Raw genomic sequence first — 21,883 nt, forward strand, 5'->3', positions numbered from 1 at the left:
AAAAAGCTCAACTGAGTTACAGGAATTGCTGCAGCAATGACACAGGTAGAATACTGGTGTCCAGGTTTACACCAGACTGAAATACTCACTGTGAAACATAAAATTTCATTTTTTATTTTAACGTTGATAGCAAAAAAAAAAAGGTGTGTACGTTTTTAACATAAAGAGTCACCTCTTAACAGCTCAGAAATGATGACATCAGAATTATATTAGAAAAGGAAAAAAAATTCTGCTTGACTAGCTATAATAGTTCAGTCTAAGATGAAATTTTAAATATTTTTTCCTTAATTTTTAGCTCTTTTCTGCATGGTTGCTGTCGCATGCTACTTAGATAATAGTTACATGTTACAAGTTCTGTACTTCCTAGCAGTGCCATCCCAAAATCTTTTTTTTTCTATCCTTCAACAGCCACGAGAGGGAGCACGATCATTATAAATTACACAACTCCAGCGACTTTCAGCTCTTCCTTTCAGAGGAAAAGGGCATGGCATCCTGTGCTAGGCATTAATAGTTCTCCTTTAACCTTCTGTTTGCTTACTTTGTACAGCAACTGCAGTCATGTCCACAAACACCTTCTGAAACGCGACAAAAATCTCTCCCCCCATCCCGGCGCGCTCAAAGACACAGATCAATTTTCAGCAAGGAAACATTAGGTTTTAAATAACACCAAAAATAAATGATTGCATGCATAATACGACTTAGTTTCTATGTACACACACATACTTTTAACGGCAAACACCCCGTGAAACCAAAGCCCCCGAGTCCTCCTGTTCCAGAGGTCCGGAGGGACGATGGAGACGAGCAGACCCATGGAGTACCACGGCCCTCCACCAACCTTTCACGCAACTCCTTCACAGTGAACAAGCCCACTGTAACCTTCTGCCTCCAAATCCCTTTGCGTTTCACCGTCGGTTTGGCAGGCTCCCCTCTCTCCTCGCCCAGCCGCGGCCCGCTCCAGCGCTCCCACCCCTCGGCGGCCATTGACCACGGGCCGCTGCAGCTTCCACCCCGTGGCGGCCAAGGCTCCCTGCCCTCTCGCTTCCTTTCATTCATGTTCGACCTCTGCGGCCGCGGACGGGTCCACCTCGAGTCCTACTGTCTTGACGCTCAGTTTACAGAGATTTTCCTCTTCCTGACGTGTCCTGGAAACCACCTCCGAGCATGGGTCGCTCATCGCCAGCTCACACTTGTCCTTCATTGCTCAGTCCTGTCAGCTTTTACCCACTGAGCCCCGCGCTCAGCTTCCTCACTTCTCTCCCCTTTACAGATACGATCCCTTTTTACACATCCTTGTTCCCTCCCCGCGCCTCTGCCCCAAGGTTACCCTACTTCAGATCAGTGCTTAATTCAATCCATGCATGTTCCTGCTAAAGCTGGTAATTTCACCAACCCGGTGAAATCTGCCTTGGAAGTTCCCTGATTTTATCCATCCTTAACCCACTCTAGGCTATCCCTTACTCAGCTATTCCTCCATGCAGCCCGCTGCTCACTAAAAAAGATCTTTCTGAAAACTTCTGGAAAAAAAAAAAGAATTGGCAGGAAATTCTGCTCGCCCTCCCCCATTTTATCTGCTCTTCTTCACTTCCAAATGCTGAATTAGTGTTTTATTAACTTCCAAAAGATTCCAATTGAGCAGCTTTTGTCAGAACGACTGGATGATATTTCTATAAAAGCTCACTAAAAATGGATGGTTACTCACTATCGATGAGTTTCCCTTTCCTTTTTTCAACAATTCAATAGTGTCATATCCTGAACTGTAACGGAAATTAAGTGTCACCTCTCTCATTCTTTATTTCTAACGCAGGCTCAAGTACTGCACTAGCCCCCAGCACTGACATATAACAGTGTTACCGCATTCCGTTGGACCATTATATTTAAATCTCTGCAGATTTTTATTAAGATATTTTATATTTTCCTTTATTTTGTCTCTACTTCTGCTGATTAAACTAAGTACAGAATTTCCTGCTGGTGCAAATAAAGCTCAAGTCCAGTATGAGTCTCCACAGAACGTCACGGCAAAAGGCTATAAAAATATTTTGGGTTTCTCAAAGGAAAGACTATGTGAGACTACTAAAATCTTCTTTTTCCATTTAAAGCTTTTCTTTAAGCCTCTTATGTATGACACCTGGGAGAGAAGATGAATCCTAGCAAGGTAAGATCTGGATGGAAATAAGGAACAAAAAAGCTGGCTTGGTCAGGACAAACACGCTCTTCTTCAATAGTACACGCTTCAAGGACTCTTGGAGAGCATTTCTAGATGTCTGACACAAGCAAGAGAAAAAGAAACACACACATGAATCTACAACCATTTCCTTAAAAACAAGACCCAGAAAGATAAAGCTGCTATTCTTTTCTTGTTATTCTAACCTTGCTACGATAATTGCTCCTGAAAAGACACTTCTTCCTCAGTTGCGAGCTTACAGTCGCTATAGAGATTGTAATTATTCTCTTAAAACTGATTTGGAGTTTGTTTGTGGATTCATTAACATAAGATTTCAAACAGTTTAGCACAAGCTTTTAATAGCAGAACGTTCATGTGTGTGTCACCGAAAGAGTGGGAATATGTTCTGTATTGGTATGTAGTACATTTTTAAAATTGCAGCATTTAAGTCTCTTAAATGCAAGTCTTTATTCAAAACTTTCTAGGCATTTAATGGATAATTTACATAGCAAACTGCCATTTTACTGTGGGAGAAGTGGGGGATGAATTCTCAGAGGAGCATTTAGTGGCAAAGGTCACTGCTTTGTATTACAAGTCTGTTTTTCTGACAAAGAACATATTTATACCAAACACTGGATATCACTCATGGATAAAAAACAAAACAAAACAACACAACACAACAATTTCTGGTGGAGCATTAAAGTGACAGCAAAGACAGATCTTTTGAAATTGTTTTTACCCCGGGCTCTCAAAAAGCTCAGCATATTATTGCCCTTTATATATATGAATACGGAAGTAAATATATATATATACACACACACCTACATACACACACAAACTTCATAGCCTGTGAACAGAAGATTAAAATTTAGCCTTGATATTATACACGTAACTCCAGGCCAAGCTAAGAGAACGGCTTGAAGAGCACATACATACCTACAGTGAACCACAATCGGTCCAGCATGGGCAGGATTCAACGTTTTGACTTTTTTCAGGAATTTCAGCATCCCAATAGGTGTGAAAGGCACCCCGAAATCAGGCCAGCTGGTAAAGTGAAGCTGCGTAACAAGCCTGGGAGCTTTACAACCGTCATGAAGCTGCAGGGAACACACAGACTCCGAGTTTGACATTTCATTTTTCATGCAAAGATTTATAAACAAACTGCTGTGGTTATTTATGACTTTAATTCCTGCAACACTTAGAGCCTGACTCAAGGATTAGAAGTTTACAGTGTATGTAAAATACAAACACAGAGTAAAATTACCATATATTATTAAAATGCATCTTTGCAGTGAAAACTGGAATAATCCCAGGATAGGATTGCAAAGAGTAAGACTCACAATTTATGTTAATAACAGATCAAATCTTAAGTTCTTTTTTCACTTATGAAATCCTCACAACACTTCTTTTAGCAGCCTCAGACGAAGCTCACAAAATTCAGTCTAAACATTCAGGATTTGCATCGCTATGAGATGCCAAATGCCAGCTGTTGCCATATCACGTACGAAAAACGAAAGAAGGGCTGCACCTCTCACGGCCAGCTACTGACAGGCTCATGATCTGACCTCCTCTTCAAGAATAAAAGAGAAGACGCTGCAGAAGCAACGACAGCAGAGCTCAGCATCGTTTCGCCTGCATTCACTAACCACAACCTATCCTTAAGGTTAGAAAGCGCATCTGTCTCACAAGCTTTCAGCCTGTTAGCCAGGGTCAAGGCCATTTCTTTCAAACTGGAGAAAGCCAATTGGTTTTGTAAGGTTGCCTTGTTTCCGTCAATGGATAACCAAAACCTACAAACACATACTCAGCAGAGATCAACAAGTGAAAGGCAGTCTGGTCCATCCATAAACTTTCCAGCCCTTCAGCTTATCCACAGTACATACATCTCTGTACCGTTCCTTCTTTCCCATTCTGCTTTCTGAGCACAGTTTCTCTGAGCGTTTTTATCGGCGATGCCTTATCGGCGATCACGAGCCACACCAAACTGATCTCCAAGCTAGATCAGCAGAGACTGCTTCATAGTTCAGAATCTGTAACTAATGCTGAATGAATCCATCCCTATTTTGAGGGGTTCTGAGCTCTCCATGTAGTTCTACACAGCTACACGTGGTTTATCACCTCTCACCAGCCCATATTATCTTCAGTCTTCAATCTGAATTAGATGGTCATTGCATTGCAAACACAGCAGCCCTCCCTTTAGGGGTGAGGATCTCTAGCAATTTGCTCCCGTACAAGGCTACACACTGCGGACAAGAGCAAAGTCATCCCCACCATCTCTCTTGTGATCTAAAGCTTTAACTTGTGCCGGAGAACAACAGAAATCAAGCTGTAATGCCGGCTAACATTGGCCAACTAATATCCACAGACTACTCCAAATACGCAAACATATCCAAATTCACTCATTTATTTATCCATGCAATTTGTCCCAAAAAAGGTGAAGACACTGCTCCCCTGCTCCCTCCCTGACAGTCCCAAGGAATGACTTTCTGTGGCCCTTGGCTACAGACAAGAAGAAACCGAGCAGAACCTCTTGCGATCCATTAAACCGTAGCGGATGGGATGCATGCTGACCTGCGGAGCTTGCTTCCCGGCCTCGGAGAGGTGCCAAGCCTTCCTCGATTTGCAAATGTGCTGAACTAATTTCCTGAATTTCTTTTAAGCAAATATTTGGCATTGTAACAATTTGCTTTCAAAATTAAAATGAAGACCCAGCAAGAGCATTATTGTTACTTACCGACTGAACGCAGAACTTGCGGATGGTGTAGTCCACCAGAACTATGCAATCTTCCACCGACACGCGGATATTTCCATAAGTCCAGCACCCTTGGTCAGGCCAATACTGATAACATTTTTCCTGTACAGACACACAGTGACTTTTATAACACTCAGTCTGCTTTCATTGTTGGTCACTCATAAAACAACGAAGTTATTTGAAAATAGTGTACGTAAGTATGCACGTGAGTATGCAGAGCTTCTCATCTGGCACAAAACAGCTTTAACACTTTGCTAGTGCTATTGATGCTGAAATTTATGCAGAGAAGGTGAGAACAGCTTTGAAGTTGTTTTTTAACCTAGCCAGACCTCAACAGCTTTTGCTTCGTTTGGGTTTTTTGTTTGGGGGTGCCTAACCCTGGGGACTGTGATGTTTTGACCTTATTTTTAAGCTTTAGGTGTAGTCAGTGAGAAATGCGAGGCGGTCCTCATTCGGAGTCATCAGGAACATCCAGATTTAACAGTTCTGGCTTCTCATATTGGGAACGGGCTCTTCTTGTGGACTGCCGTTGCTGTTTGAGCTTCGCCAAGCAATACTCCAATGGCAGTGAAATAACGCAGACGTACCACCGGGAAGAGGCAGACAAGGAATGCCCGTCCTCATAACTGCGTGACCTGGTTTCGGCTAGGACAGAGTTAATTTTCTTCCTAGTAGCTGATATAGTGCTGTGTTTTGGATTTAGTAGGAGAATAATGTTGATAACACACTGATGTTTTCAGTTGTAGCTAAGTAGTGTTTATACTAAGTCAAGGATTTTTCAGCTTCTCGTGCCCAGCCAGCAAGAAGGCTGGAGGGGCACAAGAAGCTGGGAGGGGACACAGCCAGGGGAGCTGACCCAAACTGGCCAAAGGGCTATTCCATACCATACGACGTCATGCCCAGTATATAAACTGGGGGAGTTAACTGGGAGGGGGAATCGCGGCTCGGGAACTAACTGGGCATCGGTCAACGAGTGGTGAGCAATTGCATTGTGCACCACTTGCTTTGTATAGTTTAATTCTTTTAGTATTGCTATTGTCATATTATTATTATTATCATTATCATTGTTTTTCATTCCTTTCTGTCCTATTAAACTGTCTTTATCTCAACTCACGAGGTTTTTTCCTGATTCTCTCCCCCATCCCAGGGGTGGGGGGGCAGTGAGCAAGCGGCTGCGTGGTGCTTAGCTGCCGGCTGGGGTTAAACCACGACACTGCGGTGAGCTGACACTATCTGAATTATCTTTTCGTTATTGTAAAAAAATGCACAAAATAGGTACGAAGGCCAACTTTCACCCAGCGATACGGCACACCACATCTCACAAGTGCATCCTCATCTCCTTCCCAAGGCCAACTATTGCTGCTTATCCCCATATTTCCCCATTGGCAGGAGAGGTCACCCCTGGGGGGCAAGAAAAGCCCGGCTCTCCGGCACTCGGTGGCTTCTGCCTCCTCCTCCCTCTCCTCGCTCCCACAACTACCGGGGAAACAAGGTTTTTTTTCTTGGGCATAAGTTTTTGAGGACCTTATATATATTTCAAATAAGGATGTAGCATGCTCAGTGTGGCAAACTGTCCCCCAGGGGAAAAGAAAATAATTAAAAAGTATCTTTTATGTTTCAGATGGTACATTTCCTTAATATTTTAACTCAGCTTCTCAAGTCTGCGAAGCAGGAATGAAGTTAAGTGTTTTACGCTTGTCGTGTGCGTCTCAGCAGTCAGCCCGTACACGCAGAAAGTCTCGCACAACGGGAGGAGCGAGATGCGTACGAGGAGGAATGGAGGGACAGGGAGGAACAGCATCACTCTCACAGAGAATCAGCTTTGTTTTTTAATTGTTTTGTGCATGTGCCAGAAAGAATTTTGAAACCTAATACTCAGAAAAATGAATAGAGTTTTTATCTTCATTTCTAACCAAACCCACCCACAAGTGCAGCCTCACGCTGCGATAAAAACACAGGCATGAGAATTTGCCTTTGGCTCCGGGCTATGCAGGACAAAATTAGCTACCAGAATTTTTTTCCTTGAGATCAACTTATATGAATTTGTATTTTGGAAATGAAAACTACATTTATGAGTAGAAACTCAGATGTGCTAACAGGGACTGGGGAAAGAAGCGGTCAGAAAGGTGACTGGCCAGATGCTGAGCAGCCGCGACTGCTTTTGGAGCACGCTCTCGTAGAGGCATCCCAGGGCAAACTGAAAGCTCTTTACCTCTTTTCTTTCTTTCAGGTTGGTTAACATGACGATAACGGCCGACTTCTGCTCCCATATCATCCTCCAAAAATCATTAACTGTTTCTTGTTTCGGTCCTGCGGACAGAATACAGCTCTGCTCAAGAGGGGTGCTGGAGCGCAGCATATCGCAGTATGCACGAACAACCCCTGCCCCTGCGCGCTGGGTGCCCACCAGATCTGGGTTTACTACAGACTGCTCAGGTTTTGAATATACCACATATTTCTTAAAAAAAAAAAAAATCATATTTTCTTCTATGCAATCATATGCACTCAAATCTACATTTCTAGCAGATACCTCCTCTCTTGAAATATTATTAATTTTCAGGCTATGGCAGGAGCATCGTTTAGGATTTCTGCTTTGCAGCTCTCTCCCCTGCCAAGGTCCAACATTACCTGTGACCACAATGAACCACGGTCTGAGAGCTGCTCATCGTGCTGGGCAGGACAGGAGTATTTTTGAAGGGCAGGGACAGATATCCCTTTGTGTCTGGGATTGCGGTGACAAAGTTCCCCAAATTTGTGACTAATTACAGCGTAAGAATTCATGTGAAAATGCTAAGTTCTAAATCAAGATCACTTAGACAGACTGTATTATCAGGAGACATCATTTTTCAAACCCCCAGTAAGCAGATTAAAAAAAAAAAGAGAAGCAAAGTAGGGGCGGAGGGGGGAAGGTGAGTCTCTTCGCTCAGAGCACTATCTGCAGGTCTAAAGGGTATGGGTTACCTCATGCTCACTTTAATTTTGTTTAAACTGTAACCTCGAAATCCCACCTCACATTTGGCCACCATCTGCAGCTGAAAATAACCTTTAAAACACATCTCAAATTAAATCGGTTTGGCCATAAGAGGTACAGAATAGAGAAATGAGAACAAATTACCTTGTGCTGCTATAAATTTATTCTTTTCTTTATAACCCTATGGAAATAAATATCACAGCAGTTAAAAGATGAAATGCCAACATATGCTAGCAGAAAAATACTTATTTAATTCACCGTCAAAGTTTTCAGTTTGGCCAACAGTGGACAACCGTCAACTTACGTCTATATATGACGCATTAATGTAGTCTGAAGGTGGGACTCCATCGATTTGGGTCAAAATCACTCTGGAATGATCATCTGGAAGAAAACACATTACAGGCATGTTAATCAATCTGAAATATGTTATTTCCTTGCAAGCAGGAGGCCAGGCTAAGCACCCACTTCCCAAGCCAGCTCTCTCCTGTATTGTCCCTAGTTCTCATCAAGAAACTTTCTCCACCACTGTCTTGCTTTGCTCCCACACCTGGAGGTCACCGGGACTGCAGCTCTGCAATACTGGAAGCCCAAACTTCTCCTTATTTGCTTGCCCCAAACTAACCTGAGATCCTAAAATATCCACTTGACATCGTGTAATTTGGTAGAACCCCGTGAGAGCTAAGGCTTTACAGCACAGCACCTGACAATCGCTGCAGAAAAACCTAACAGGAGCTAGAGACATGCCACAAAACGACAGGCTTTGCACATACAACGTATGAAGAACATTTGTGACCAGGGAAATTGTATTACTCGAATATTTTCAGCAAATGAACACTACTACCAGCCTGCTCAGTGCCAGAGTTGATTGTCTGATTTAAAAGAAGAGGTAATGTCTTACATGGCAGGATGTTGGGATATCTGTTTTTCTCCCTGTTTTCTTCCTTATTTGCCATTTCAAATGTTCCCTGCACATATCCAGGTGTTAATGACTAAAAAAAAAAAAAAAGATACAGAAGTCAATGTGTTAGAAAACAGCTAACTCTTGACTGCACATGGCTTCGGGGAAATCTGCATTTACACATATTGCCTTGCACCCAACAGAATTAAACATACTTTATTTTTTTTTTCCGCAATAACTTTCATTACTCTATAACAGGAAACTACATCCTGGCAGATTTCGCTACAGAAAACGAGTTCAGCAGTTTTGGAAAAATAAGTAATTTTTCCACCAGAGATCAGAGTTATTTAGAAAATTGTTAAACTCTGAGCTGCTGCTGTAAGCTGCCATCTGCCGCGGTGATTCACAGCGCCGTGACCCAGCCGCGCGGATGCGCCGCTCCCTCGAGCTCGGCTCCGACAGCTACTTTTAGCAATAACAGTTGGTTCAATAGCATAAATAGAGTTTGATTGTTAACAGCTCACTGCTAAGAACACGAAATAGCAAACGTCTTGCCGAGATCCGCAGGTGAGGGCCCAACTCTGGCAGAGGGGGAGGAAGAAAAAAAAAAAATAAAAAAATCACAATTCTTTTACGCTGAAAGTCGCTGTATGAGCACAAGTCGAATCCTGCAAGTAATCAGCAAGATCTAAGGCTGCAGATAAATTTAGTCAAGTTATAAAAAAAAAAAAAAAAAAACAAACCACATTCTTGCAGAGCAATCAAATGAAAGGAAGAAACGGAGAGGAAGAGGGTGAAGACGAAAACAAGGAGGTGCCCGAGGTGGAGCCCCTCTACCGCCATGGCAGAAGCTGCTGAGATACCACCACGGGGGCCAAGCGGCCGAGCTCGGGCTGCGGTGGGGAGCCCGGGCTGAGGCGAGAGTCGGAAAAGGCACCGTTCATCAAGAGACGCGGCACGAGGCTCCTGCCCTGCGCTTCTGGCTGCCCCCCACCGCAAATGCATAAACGAGAACCGAGTTTCATCAAGTTTCTTGTCTTGAACTCCTAAAAAAACCCCCGTGTTAGCGGCTGGATCCCATCGAGGTAAAATCCCAGTGGTCTGGGAATGCGCAATCACCTTCTCCCACCCTTCTTCTACCTCCCACCGCTCAGTCTGAATCACAGAGGGGAAGGGAAAAAAATGGTAACCGATTGTACGGCTTAAAGCAACTATCCCTGCTTGCCTGGCAGAGAGCAGGGCTTGGAATTTCCCCTTAAAAGCAGCAATCCGTGTTGTCAGGGTGACAGGATAAAAGGGGGGGGGTGCGGGGAGGACTCTCCTCCACCACAGAGGAAACAGCAATGTGCATTTGTGGGTTTGTTTGGTTGTTTTTTTTTTTTAATGTCACTTAAACTTGTGAACGTAAGTAAAAGAAAGGAGAGAGAAGGTTAAAAAAAGAGTTGAAAAAGAAAGCCGCTTTTAGCAAACTGCTTAATTCCTTATTTGAATGAAGCCCACAGTTTTGCTAATTAAAATACATTTACAATTTATAAAACACAGAAACTTAATTTATGTTTTGCGTAAAAAGAAATAATTAGCACGTCAAACATGATTTCTTCAAACTTCAAAAGTCAGGCAACAAATTCCCAATAAGCAGTCATACAAGTTCTGCACCTTCACGTGAAAAACGCACGAAAAGCAATTATCTCTGGCAAAATAATCTCTCTGTTCCCCGCTCCTTACTCCTGCAAGGCCCTGACTTCTCCCTAGAAACCTCCTAACGTCACGCCGCATGGCTTAGAGCGGGTGTTGAACCCCGGTGCAAGGACACAGCCCGTTTTGCTGCTCCCACTCGTCTTCAGAGGGGAGGATGTGATTCATCGAGGATGCACTTCATCACGTCCTCTCCATCACCCCACGAATCACGAGGAACCGATGAGTCTTGGTGGTGCTGGGTCATCTGCTGCCACCGCAGTCTTATCGGCTCCCGCTTCGCAGGAATCCTAGCTTCCGAGGGGCTCGATCTACCCCAGCATCGGCGCATTTTCTCTTTTTTTTTCACTGCATGAACCACAGGGATGTCTTAATCAAGCCAAAATTAAAATTTCAAAAGCAAATTCTTAGAGGAAGGTATTCAGACATTAATCTGAAAATCAAGGCAATAAACCAGCCATCATAAACTTCAAACATCCAGCTCATCTTGTGTTATGGATGACAAATAGAGGTAAGGGCCCATACAGAAAGGAATATGGGTTTTTTTCTTCTTCTTTCCTTTTTCTGCTGTTTAGAAAGAACACACTCTTCCTACTGCTCTATGCTCACAAAGAAATCAAATAATAAAGAAAAATGAAGCAACTGAGGGCAGAAGGACCCTCTGCTATTTTGGTTACTGTACAAGTGCAGCAAGTGCACGGTACTTCTTAAGCGTAGTTTAGGCTTTAAGGATAAAATCAAAAGTATTGCAGAACACCGTTAGGCACATAAATTTAAGAGAACTGTCCTCACAAACCCTTTCTATCCGCTGCGTGTCTTCGTCTATCAGCACTTGCTCTGCTTCCTTTTCACCAGAAAAATCGCTTTGGACCTAACTTCTTTGGCTGGTGCACACGCCTGGCCAGCGCTGGCTCACAAGACTCACCATTTTCGGCCTAAATCCGTTTCAAATTCACAACGGAGACCCTGTACCTGCGTTCCCGCAGACGCCTGACCCCCTGACACGTTCGGTCAGGCTGCGTGAAGCAAACACCGCAGCGGGCAGAGATTCCCCGGCGCATCCCCATCAGCTGAGCATCCCCAGCCCAGGGCTGCCCTCAGGGTCCACCACGGCTCAGCAGCTCCCACCCAACGGCTTGTGCCAAGGGGACAGCTTTGGACCCATCCAAAAACTGCAGGATTTGGCAGCTACGGCTTCGAGGGGCAGATAGAGGTGTAACCTCCGCTGGTGGAGGACGGAGCTGAGTTCAGGGCTTTCACGTGCTGCGGGATGCTCCGAAGGAGAGGTCATCACACAGATGTCTGCGCTGAAGGGTCTTGATTTCTCAGCCCCTTTCCTTCCAGTGCTGCACTAACAGACTTCTGTTTGTCAGCTTTCCTGGTTTATGCTATGCTATCCGATTTCCAACTGTCTTTCACCCTTTCTTCCCCCTCTCAGGCTTGAGCAAACAAGCTCATGTGTCCACGCAAGCAGCCACACGAGATACAGCGGGGGAAAAAAACCCTCATAAAGCATCAAGCAGACTTTCTGTACCATCACCCCCCGTCACTGCTCAGACTGCTCATTTACGGGGACCGGACCCCAGCTTTCCGACGCAGCACTTGTGTGCAGACAGAAACTCACACGCTCACAGCATGGTGCAGAAAATGATTCAAGCAAAGCAGGTTTTAAAAATAAAAATAGATGGCTTGTTTTGCTCCGAACTGCAGAACGAATTAATCAGGAGAGTCAAAATTCACAAGCACGCATCTTGTCAAATTAGTTTTCACATTCATTTTGTCAACTTCGATAAATATCTCCACCATGCTCCCTCTCTAATAAGGCAAAGAAATTATGTGTTTTAAATATATCATCAAACAAATTGCAGATATAAATATGCTACCAATTAAGAAAGTAACTTAACAGACTGTCTAATCAACGCGTGCATCGGCTCTGACAACTCCGTATTTGACATTTAAGCTACTGCTCTGCGCAACTTGCTTCTGCTGTGAAGGAAAGTGAAAAGAAATAATAAAAAGTATGGAAAAGGCCCCCGAACGCAGACGTGCGAGAGCAGACTCATCGCGCTGGGTTTCTCCATAGAAACGGGCTCTGCAGCAGCTCACCACAGACTCCGGTTAAGACTCATCTATACGACCACACATGACTGAAGCTTGGCTTATGGGCAGAAAATAAAATCTCCTTTCTGACCAAGGCAATGTTTTAAAGAAAAACCCTTAAAGTTGAGATACTTCATAGAAACGTATGTGCTAGGGCACAGGGCGCTGCAAATAGAGACGCGATGGGATGATAACAAAGAGCAAAAGGTTGTAAAAATTACAAAAAAAGTCAAACCTCACTAGGGCAATATTAAAGGCCACACTGTGTCTTCTCTTCTAAGTACTTCCCATAGAGGTGAAACACTCAGACTCCCAAAAAACCCTCCACCACCACCAAGAAAATCAATGCTAAAGAGATTCATATTCAATTTTCCTCTCCTCCAGCTTTCAGGCAAACACCAAAGAGCTTCTTTAAATGTTAGCAAGTGCCAAACAGTTTATATATTACCAATTTGGCATCACCGTATCATAAAGCCATTAACGTTCCAGATTTTGTCCAGATGAAGGGTTACCACGCACGACGGAGCACGTACGAACAGTACCAGCACGCTCACACAACAAGTGCTGAGGCTCTGAGATACCAGCATCACGCACCAAACATTTTTAAAAGAATTGTTAATCGTTGCAGACGTTTTGATTTGCCCCCCCTTTTCGCTACGCAGCCGTTCGCTCCACACGTGAGGACTTACATTAAACTCCTCCCGGAAGAGCTTCCCTTCATCCGCTGATCGCACCCGTATTTCCTCCTCGAGATTTTCAACTGGAATAGGGAAATACTTCTTTGGGCCCGAGGGAGACCTACTGAGCAGCATGACCCGTTGCTGTTCTGTCAGTTCAAGGAAAGAACGTGTTAAAGGCATGTCCACAGCAACAGATAACAAGCTATTTCCAACTACAAATTAATTTTTAGGCTGGAAGATGCCAAAACATACTTCGCACACGAGACTTCAATCAGTGATAGAGCTGATTTAAATGAAATAAAAAAACCAAAACCACAGGCCAAGTAGTTGTTTTGAGAACATAATAAATTCATGTAGAACCACTATTGGTAAAATTAATGATTTCTGTATTTACACCAGATTAAAATGTGACCAAGTTTTATTTAGAAAGGAAGAAGGTCCTTCTGCTGACGAAGAGCGTACCAACCCAGAGCTGCTCCATCACAGGGCACGGACCGCAGGGACAGCTTTTAGCATCTATCACCAAAGAGATGCTGCTAGATTATTTCACTTGTGAAGGGGAAATAATGATAATAAAAAAATAGCTTTCACTTGGCAGACAACAGAAACTCTGCACCAAGATGAGCTCTTGCTCTCAGTTGCCCCGGATGACCCCAGCACCAGCCCAGCCCCGGCACGCAACCGCTCTGCGGCAGCACGGTTTGGTACGGGGATTGCTGCGGGCGCTTCTTGCCACCTAGACTTCGGCTCGGACAGGGAAATAAAGCCCCAGGACACCTTCACCCGCTGCCTTCCCGGCCCCTCGGGAGCACAACTGGCCACCTCGAAATTGAAACGAGCACCCCACGGGCGGCTGGAAGAAGCGGAGGGATTAAGCCCGTTGTTCGGTGAAGACAAGTTTTATTGACAACCAAAAGGCGGAGAGAAAGGCAGACCGCTTCCTCACACGCCGATAACGACGGGGCGACTTTCAGCAGCCGCGCTTGCCAGCGAGAACTCACTGGTGGCTGCGCTAACTATTCATCGCCCGAGGGCACTGCTCGGCGCCGGGCCACCGCGGGGATCTCTAAACCGCGCTCGCCGGGGTTCCTGTGCACCAGCACCAACCGAACAGGAAGCCGACGGGTATATTTAGAGGTTTGACTTTCTCTATGACTGCCACCGTGTTTGTTAACCCGCTCGCCAGTTCATACGCGGCGACGTGGAACCGGCACGAAGATGTAATTCTTTTTACCGTGAAGTTTTTCTCCGTGTTACGGCTAAAATAATTTAGAAGCAGGAAACGGATGGCCCCTCCATGTTTGCTAGGCTGGAACTGAGCCCCACAGAGCAACGCACGCAAAGGGCTCCCCGCTGACGGAAATAAACCCAGCACATTGAAAAAGCCAGCAGAAAACATTTTCAGCTTCGGAGAGTGTTTTAATTTATTGCCGCCGGCTTACGATACTGCCCTATCTCATCCCCTTGCTTGTTTCTCTTTACGATCAGAAACCAGCCAGTAATTTCACAAAGAGTTAAGGACCCTTTTTTCCCCCCTTTTAAGAAGAAATGCTGCAATTCTTTCTCTAAATACAAAGATCACAGCGCCAGAAACCTGGATCTCAGCTGGCACCCTGATAAAACATACATAAAGAGCATGAGAAACATTTACAAAGAAACATTTGCTGTATCGCAACTTAAAGGAAAATTATTTAAAACCAACAACTGAAAGTTAAGATTATATATACATATACTTAAATATGGACCTCTGGGTTTTTTTAACTATCTTCTCTTCAATAACAATCCTATAACTTACATTGTAAATCAAAAGCAAACGTAACTGAATAACTGAATTCTTAATTAGTGAACAAGCGTGTGCGTACACAAAGTTCACACTGAGAAGGAAAGCAAATCTCTCCATACCTTGTTCTTCTAAGATCCCATTTGGCATCTTTTTGTCCCCAGAGTTCACAACAGCTTTCCTATGTCTTCTGAACCTGAAATACACACACCACGTTAATCTGAGTAACTATGTTGAAAGGTAACGAAAGCATTTTCCCAAACCAATCTTTACCAACCATGTAATTCTGGAGAAACTCTTTCTGTTCATCTTCACAGTGAGAGCCACCACCACCGCCGCAGCACCCTCCTCTACGCTGTGATGGAGGCTCCTGCCTCACCATAAGTACGCATTTCATTTCCTTGTTAGATCATATCGAAACAAGACTGAGCTAGCTCTGCAGGCAGAGCTCCGCACAGACCTACCTGAAAAAATAGCCAGCCAACAGAATGAAAATGATGAAGACCAGGAGCAGAATCAACATTGAAGTCAGTACGTCCTTGTGTAAATTGTTCTCCTCCGTAGAGTCTGTGGATCGAACACAGCAAATGTGAAAGATTAGAGACACGGATTGCCTAATCTGGTACAGAGACTGTGCTCGGTGTATCAAAAAATCTGTGGTTCTATGCAATAATCTGCTTGTACTTACCGAAAGCATCACAAATTATTTAATAGATGCAAAGCTGAAACTGAAAGTTCAATTTTTTTATTTTGCTTTTTTCCCCCTTCAAAAGCACAACCTGCTGCTCAGAATATCACGGATATTTTTTGGAATGACTGGTCAAGCAAAGAATTTACTTGTAGTTAGTGTAAGTTTAATGGGTACGAGGTATTAAGCTAAATTTGAAGCCCATTCAAAAGGTTTGCTGCAGTACCCTTACGCACATTAGCTGTTTCTCAGCCAGACAGAAATCACCCAAGAATGCCACCCTTTGTATAGATTTTATTGACTCCAGAGATGCGACATGTGTTTTAAACTCATTTAACAGTCCAAAACACTGCTGCTGGCTGTACTGGGCTGTACAGCACACGCTGAGCATGCCGGAGGGGGAAGGCAGGAGGGGACAGTGCAAACTGCAGCGTCTTCTATGGCTTATATTATATATAATACATATGTATCATATTATATATATAAGAACAAGTAGGAATGATGAGACTTTTAACAAATACTCAGAATGGAGATGAAAAAAAATGTATCTTTGTTATATCTAGTATAAATCGCGAGTCTCATCCTTCTGTTAATAGTGGTTTTATGTATGTGACCCTTTCCATTTCAGTTTCATTATGCTTCTGTAACCTTTTAATTCTACTGAGCAATTCAATATATAACACATTAAAATCATTAAAAACCCAACATGTTTTATTTAAGAAAGCAAAACTCTGAGCCTTAGCCTGCAGCAAGCAAAATACAACCCTGCTACCTGTTTTTCTTTCCAACCAGGTGAATAAATCCAAGTCAGTGTAACAGCGGTGGTAGAGACCTCGCGAAGTGGGAAGGATGAGGCCTTCACACCTGGAATTTATTGCCCACGCCATAGGACACAGACAGAGGTTGATCTTTCCTCAGTTACGGCCAAAGGAGCCACCCGAGGCAGCAGCCCATGCTTAGGGCATCTACCAGGATGGTTCCCTGGGGGTCCGGACCCCCCAGTTTCCCCATCGTTACACCAGCCTTCCTCAGCCTCCTTCATTTGCACTGTTTAGAAATCTTATCGATGTACACTCTTCCAAAATTAAGGCAATTTTTGTTGCTGCTGGTGTGGGTTTTTTTTCTTTTTAAACTACATTTACACACTTTTAACAAGTTCTTCACCATTCTTGCAGTGGTCTTTGAGAACTGCAGCAGTGATTCTCCTAACAGCTCTTGCATTCACACGTCCCTAAACTCTTTCTTTTCGCTTACTTGCAGCAAAGGCTTTTTGAAGACATCTTGCCACAAGCCTCGACATAAAATAGCACGAAAGCACAAGATTACAGTAAATACACAGGAGTACATAACACCTGCAGTATTATAGAAAAGAGCTCATATGGATAAACGGACTGTCCAGAATTGATCGCTGCAAAACCATCTGAGCGTTGGTTTGTATCTTGTGAGCAGCTGGAAACTCTCTGGATGCTCAAACAGGGTATTAGTCCATGGAAAAAAAACTTCCTTTAGAGGCACAGGTGCACTAGGGGCACACAAGGAAAGAAGGTATCTCAAGGCAACATAATAGTACAAAGAAAGGGAACACAATAAAATACATGAAACTTGACATTTCAGTGGTAGATAAAAGTGACAGGCAGGACAAAATTGTAATCAGAAACCATCACTTGACAGGGTTTCAGAAAATCACTACTGGAAGGAGTGTCTGGATGAATGTGCATCACCAAAAACCAGCTTAACAATTTCTGTGTGGCATTTAGCAATACCGCACTCTGTATAGAAACCAAGGTCTGACAAAGAAACAAACAAAATATCTATTTTGCCCCTCATAGGCAAAAAGCAGCCACTTTAGCCCACTTCTGAAGTTTGAAATTTCAGACTCAATATCTCGGAATCCTCCAGGATTTAGGGGTTCTGTGTTAGTTCTCATCATTGGCTCTGTGTCAAGACCCATGACACAAGGGGGGAAAACCAACAAGTTTGAGTCACGAGGGAATTAAAATTTCCCTCAGTTCATTACACAATACAAAAATCACCCATCTCTTCCTTTCAGAAGAACTGATATACCTCACACCACATTTTTGGGGTGTCTTCGGAAAACTGATTCCCAGACAAACACAGAAAGCCTCAATCCAACCCAGGAGACGAGAAGTTCAACCTCCTGCCAGACTACCCTCTACATTTCTTTAGTTAAGGACAGAGCAGCTCTGCAATGACTGATGCAATTCTCTGCATCAAGGTCTCACCTCTCCTCCTACCATTTCACAAGGAAATTAGGTCAAAAACCACAAACAGTCCTTTCTTCCTCGTACACGGGCACATCTGTTTTCAAAGCCTTGCAGTGGCTCACCAGTGGCTTCACCTCTGCAGAGCCTGTGTGTAAGGCACAGTGGGGTTTTAAACAGTTTCATTTATTACCTGTATTTTCTTCAATATCTGCATCGGTAATTTTACAAACGTAGCCCAAAAATTGTAAGAGAAAGTTCCTTTCCGGGCTTAGGCCATTGTAGACTCAGAGGCTGAAAGATCTTTGGCCAACACAACTGTCTACATATTAAGTGGGATTTTAAGGGAAGACCAAAAGACAGACCTGAAATATTTTTTTAATCAGTGCTGCTTCAAAAATTGACAACTGAAGCATATGAGTAAATGCACGCCGAAGAGGCAGATGTCCTCTAAAGCAGATCTCTACTGCAGCCACTGCCAGGGAAAATTTTCTGCTGCTCCAACACAAAGAGAGCTGTGGTCCAAAACCACAGGGCTTTCTGCTTGCAGCCACACAAAAAAGATCATGCTGAGGGTATTTTTTCAGAAATACAATGAAATAGCGACTTTCATCTTGACAAGAGAGGTGGATTATCACCAGGGGGATGGTGGCAACCCTTTGTGCTTCCCCTGCCACCCACCAAGGCCAACTCATGGGTTCTTCCCGGCTTCATTCCCTGTGCTGCTGGCCCAGCCGTCTGAACGGCTCTTTCTGGAAATGTATCACCATTTCCTTCAGGGTTATGATGTTCCCACTTTCCGTATGTGTCAAAAACAAAACCACCCACAAGAAAAAAAGGGAACTAACAGCAGTGCAGGCGCATCAGTAACTGCCCCGTGATCCTCGCTCCACACTCACTCCCAAACTTTGATTTTTTTCATCCCTGGATCGGTTCCTTTGCAAGTAGGACCTGAACAGTAAAACAGTCCATGAATAAAAGTGTGATTAAAACACTTTTTTCTCCCTCCACAAAAGCAAGCTAACAAGGCAAGGTGCGTGGTTTGCCCTAGATAGCAAGTCAGGTACCTAAAATTATCCTGGCAATTGACAAAGAACAGACCAGATATTGTTTATCTGAGCACAGGAGAAATCCCACGACGACAGGCTCTATTTATTCACAGGTCTGAACTTCTTTTCAAAAAACAGGGAACTTAACCCTCCACCTCTCCAAAACTAAAACTAAACTGCTCTCACCCGTTATTTGGGTTAGATTTCAAGTGGGTTTTTTTTCAAGGTGCATCCTTCATCTCTGCTGTCCCTTCAGCAGACACACAAATGTCCTTTAAACAGTGCTCAGTCAAATCTGACCACAGAGGCTTTTGGGCAGTGACACATGCCTCTGTTGTGGGTTAGAACTGTTCTTTCAGACATCCAGCCCTGCAAAGGATCCCGACCTCCTCCGACATTTATTTTACATGAAGAGCGGCTGTCACAACATCTTGACACAGACCTTATCCATCACATGGCAAACACAGCGCACGCAATCGTAAGTAGTGCCACGTTATAAAATATGTGATTACGAATAGAATTGTGGTCAGATTTTAATAGAGGTGTTTTGTCACCTGCAGGCACAAAAACCCAGTGCTTCCCAGTTTACCACAATGTTGGTACTTACACACAACTTCTGTCAGAGTAACGCATCCCCCACGTGCGGGACGCAGGAACTCTTAGCCATGTCTCTGCTGAAGAGCTCAGTCCAGCTTGCATCACCTTCTGCAGCCAGCTTGCCTGGTGGCCGTGCAAGACCTCACACGTTAATTTAGGGGATACTTCAGACCGGATAATCTATCGTGCATGAGAGTGTTGAGTATCTTCCATATTACTCCTTCACCTGGTCACGTTTCAGAGGGCAACGAAGCATCTTCAATTTTTACTGTAGTCCTTCAACGCTCCTCACGTGCCCCACAGAGCAGGTAACTCTCAAAATTCACCGAGAACATCTGCAGGGAGCGGCAGAGCTCACCAACGCACACGCAGGCACAGGACAGAAACCCTTTCGTGTTACCACCTTGCTGGGGGTACTGGGATGCTACTCACAGTGCAGATGCGTGCGTGGTGCAGGCTGTCCTCCTGCCATCATTTGGACTGATGCTAAGGTGAAGACACACTCAAGTGATGTATTTTGGGTAGTCCTTCGTACTTTTTGTGGACTTAGGCATTTTTGAAATGTCTGGATTGGGTAAGTAGCAGAGTATTTAAATTATTTTTTGTTGTTGTTGTAAAAACTTCTGCAAGTGCTTCAGCAAAGGCTGAACTTTCTGTTCAGATTTAACAGTGATTGATTTATTATAGTTAAGTCTCTTGCACATCAGTGTGTGCTTTCTATACACTGAAAATCTACAAGTTAACTCAATAAAAGGAGAACTCTCCTCCTTTCTCAGTTTTCATCTAGCCAACCTGTCTCCTTGAGGCCTGGCTGAACTTGTGCTGCGATGACTGGGCACGAGAAGTCCACCCACGCCAACGGGGATATCCAGACTAAGCCCTCTCGCGCTACTTTTGGAAGAGAAAATCCCCACCCTGCAGAGAATCGCGGTGCTTCACCGTGCCTTGACTGCGGAGAGGAAGCAGATACACAGCTGATAACCAGGAGATGCATTTGATACATATGAAAAACAAACCCAAATTAAAAAAAAAAAAAAAACAACAAAACAAAGGAAGGGCAAAGGAAAAAGACGGGTAGGGAAGACAAACCAGTCTGTCCACAGCCTGCAGTACACAAGGCGGCAAGCAGCAGCAAATGCAAGAATCGCGCCTGCGTTTGCCATCTCAGAGCCGAACGCCGCACAGCCGGACCGAGCACAGCCCCGCCTGCCACCGCAATCATGGAATCATAGAATAGTTTGGGTTGGAAGGGAGCTTTAAAGGTCAGCTAGTCCAACCCCCAATCCAAAATCACCTATTTCTGAAGTTCTGCTTTTCAAATGAATTCTTGAAATTGAGTATCTACCAGCAAAGCATCCCTTTGGCTTTTAAATGCTAAGTAAAATGCGCCAGCCTCCTTCTTCAAAACTCAGTTTTCTGATGATGCCTCATTTTCTACGTGGAAGAAGCACCACAAGTCTAGCGTGAAAGTTCCCATCTCTGGGTCCCGTTCTGGCTATCGTACAGCAAGACTTCATTCTTTCTATACATTGCTTCAGTCACCTTCAAAGACACCCACTAACTTCTTGAAAGTTTAAACCAGCAATAAATAGCGCATCAAAGCTGCACCATTTGCTGCCTTTCAACCTCCCACTCATCCGTTAAATTCATTACCTCTGCATGTTAATACATCGGTAGTGGAAAGAAATTGTAAAGATGGGCATGAAACCCATGAAATATTCATGGAGTAAACACTAAAGGAATTTAAACATTTGGAAAAGACTTAAAAGCTTTACTACTGCAACTCCCAGGCTGCTTTCACATTTAAACTACCTAACAAGTAAAAATACAAGGGGAGTAAAAGAATCCTGACTGTGATTAATGCTGGATAACTAATTAATATTTGAGTAACCAGGAATTATTTGAACGCTACAGACAGTATTATGTATAAAAAGTTTGTTACGTATTTGATAGCATAAAGTTTTATCTACTTGAAATATACATTTATTTATGCAAATCCAAATACATAAATACTGGTTTATATTTATTTAATACAGTTTAATACTCTGAGTAAATGGCAGTGCAATTTCTGCAGTAAATGGCAGTGCAATAAAACTCAGAATATTCTGATTTTATGAAAGGGAAATTTCATGGTAGCAATTTCATGGTACTCTTGTAGGAAGCAAAATGGCAGTAGTGCTGAAAAACTGAGCCATACAGACTAGGTATCCATGTTTAAAGTAAGAATAAAACCAACATTTTAATTCAACGAATGTTTTAACAATCAAGTCAGCCAAAATAATGACGTGCA

General features: G+C 43.6%; 1 protein-coding gene across 1 annotated transcript in view; it reads right to left on the reverse strand.

Moving 5' to 3' along the window:
• Positions 1-21,883, reverse strand: part of PTPRE (protein tyrosine phosphatase receptor type E) — a 38,591-nt gene that overhangs the window by 14,637 nt on the left and 2,071 nt on the right. The window contains exons 2-10 of the mRNA XM_050898745.1: positions 15,502-15,604; positions 15,160-15,227; positions 13,267-13,403; positions 8,783-8,873; positions 8,189-8,265; positions 8,029-8,065; positions 7,126-7,223; positions 4,896-5,015; positions 3,098-3,276 (exon numbers count right to left, since the gene is read on the reverse strand). Coding sequence (XP_050754702.1) covers positions 3,098-3,276; positions 4,896-5,015; positions 7,126-7,223; positions 8,029-8,065; positions 8,189-8,265; positions 8,783-8,873; positions 13,267-13,403; positions 15,160-15,227; positions 15,502-15,560 — 866 coding nt within the window. The 5' untranslated portion in view covers positions 15,561-15,604. The remainder of the gene's footprint in view (positions 1-3,097; positions 3,277-4,895; positions 5,016-7,125; positions 7,224-8,028; positions 8,066-8,188; positions 8,266-8,782; positions 8,874-13,266; positions 13,404-15,159; positions 15,228-15,501; positions 15,605-21,883) is intronic.

This window comes from Gymnogyps californianus, chromosome 6 (genome assembly GCF_018139145.2).
Source record: "Gymnogyps californianus isolate 813 chromosome 6, ASM1813914v2, whole genome shotgun sequence".
NCBI classification, from domain to species: domain Eukaryota; kingdom Metazoa; phylum Chordata; class Aves; order Accipitriformes; family Cathartidae; genus Gymnogyps; species Gymnogyps californianus.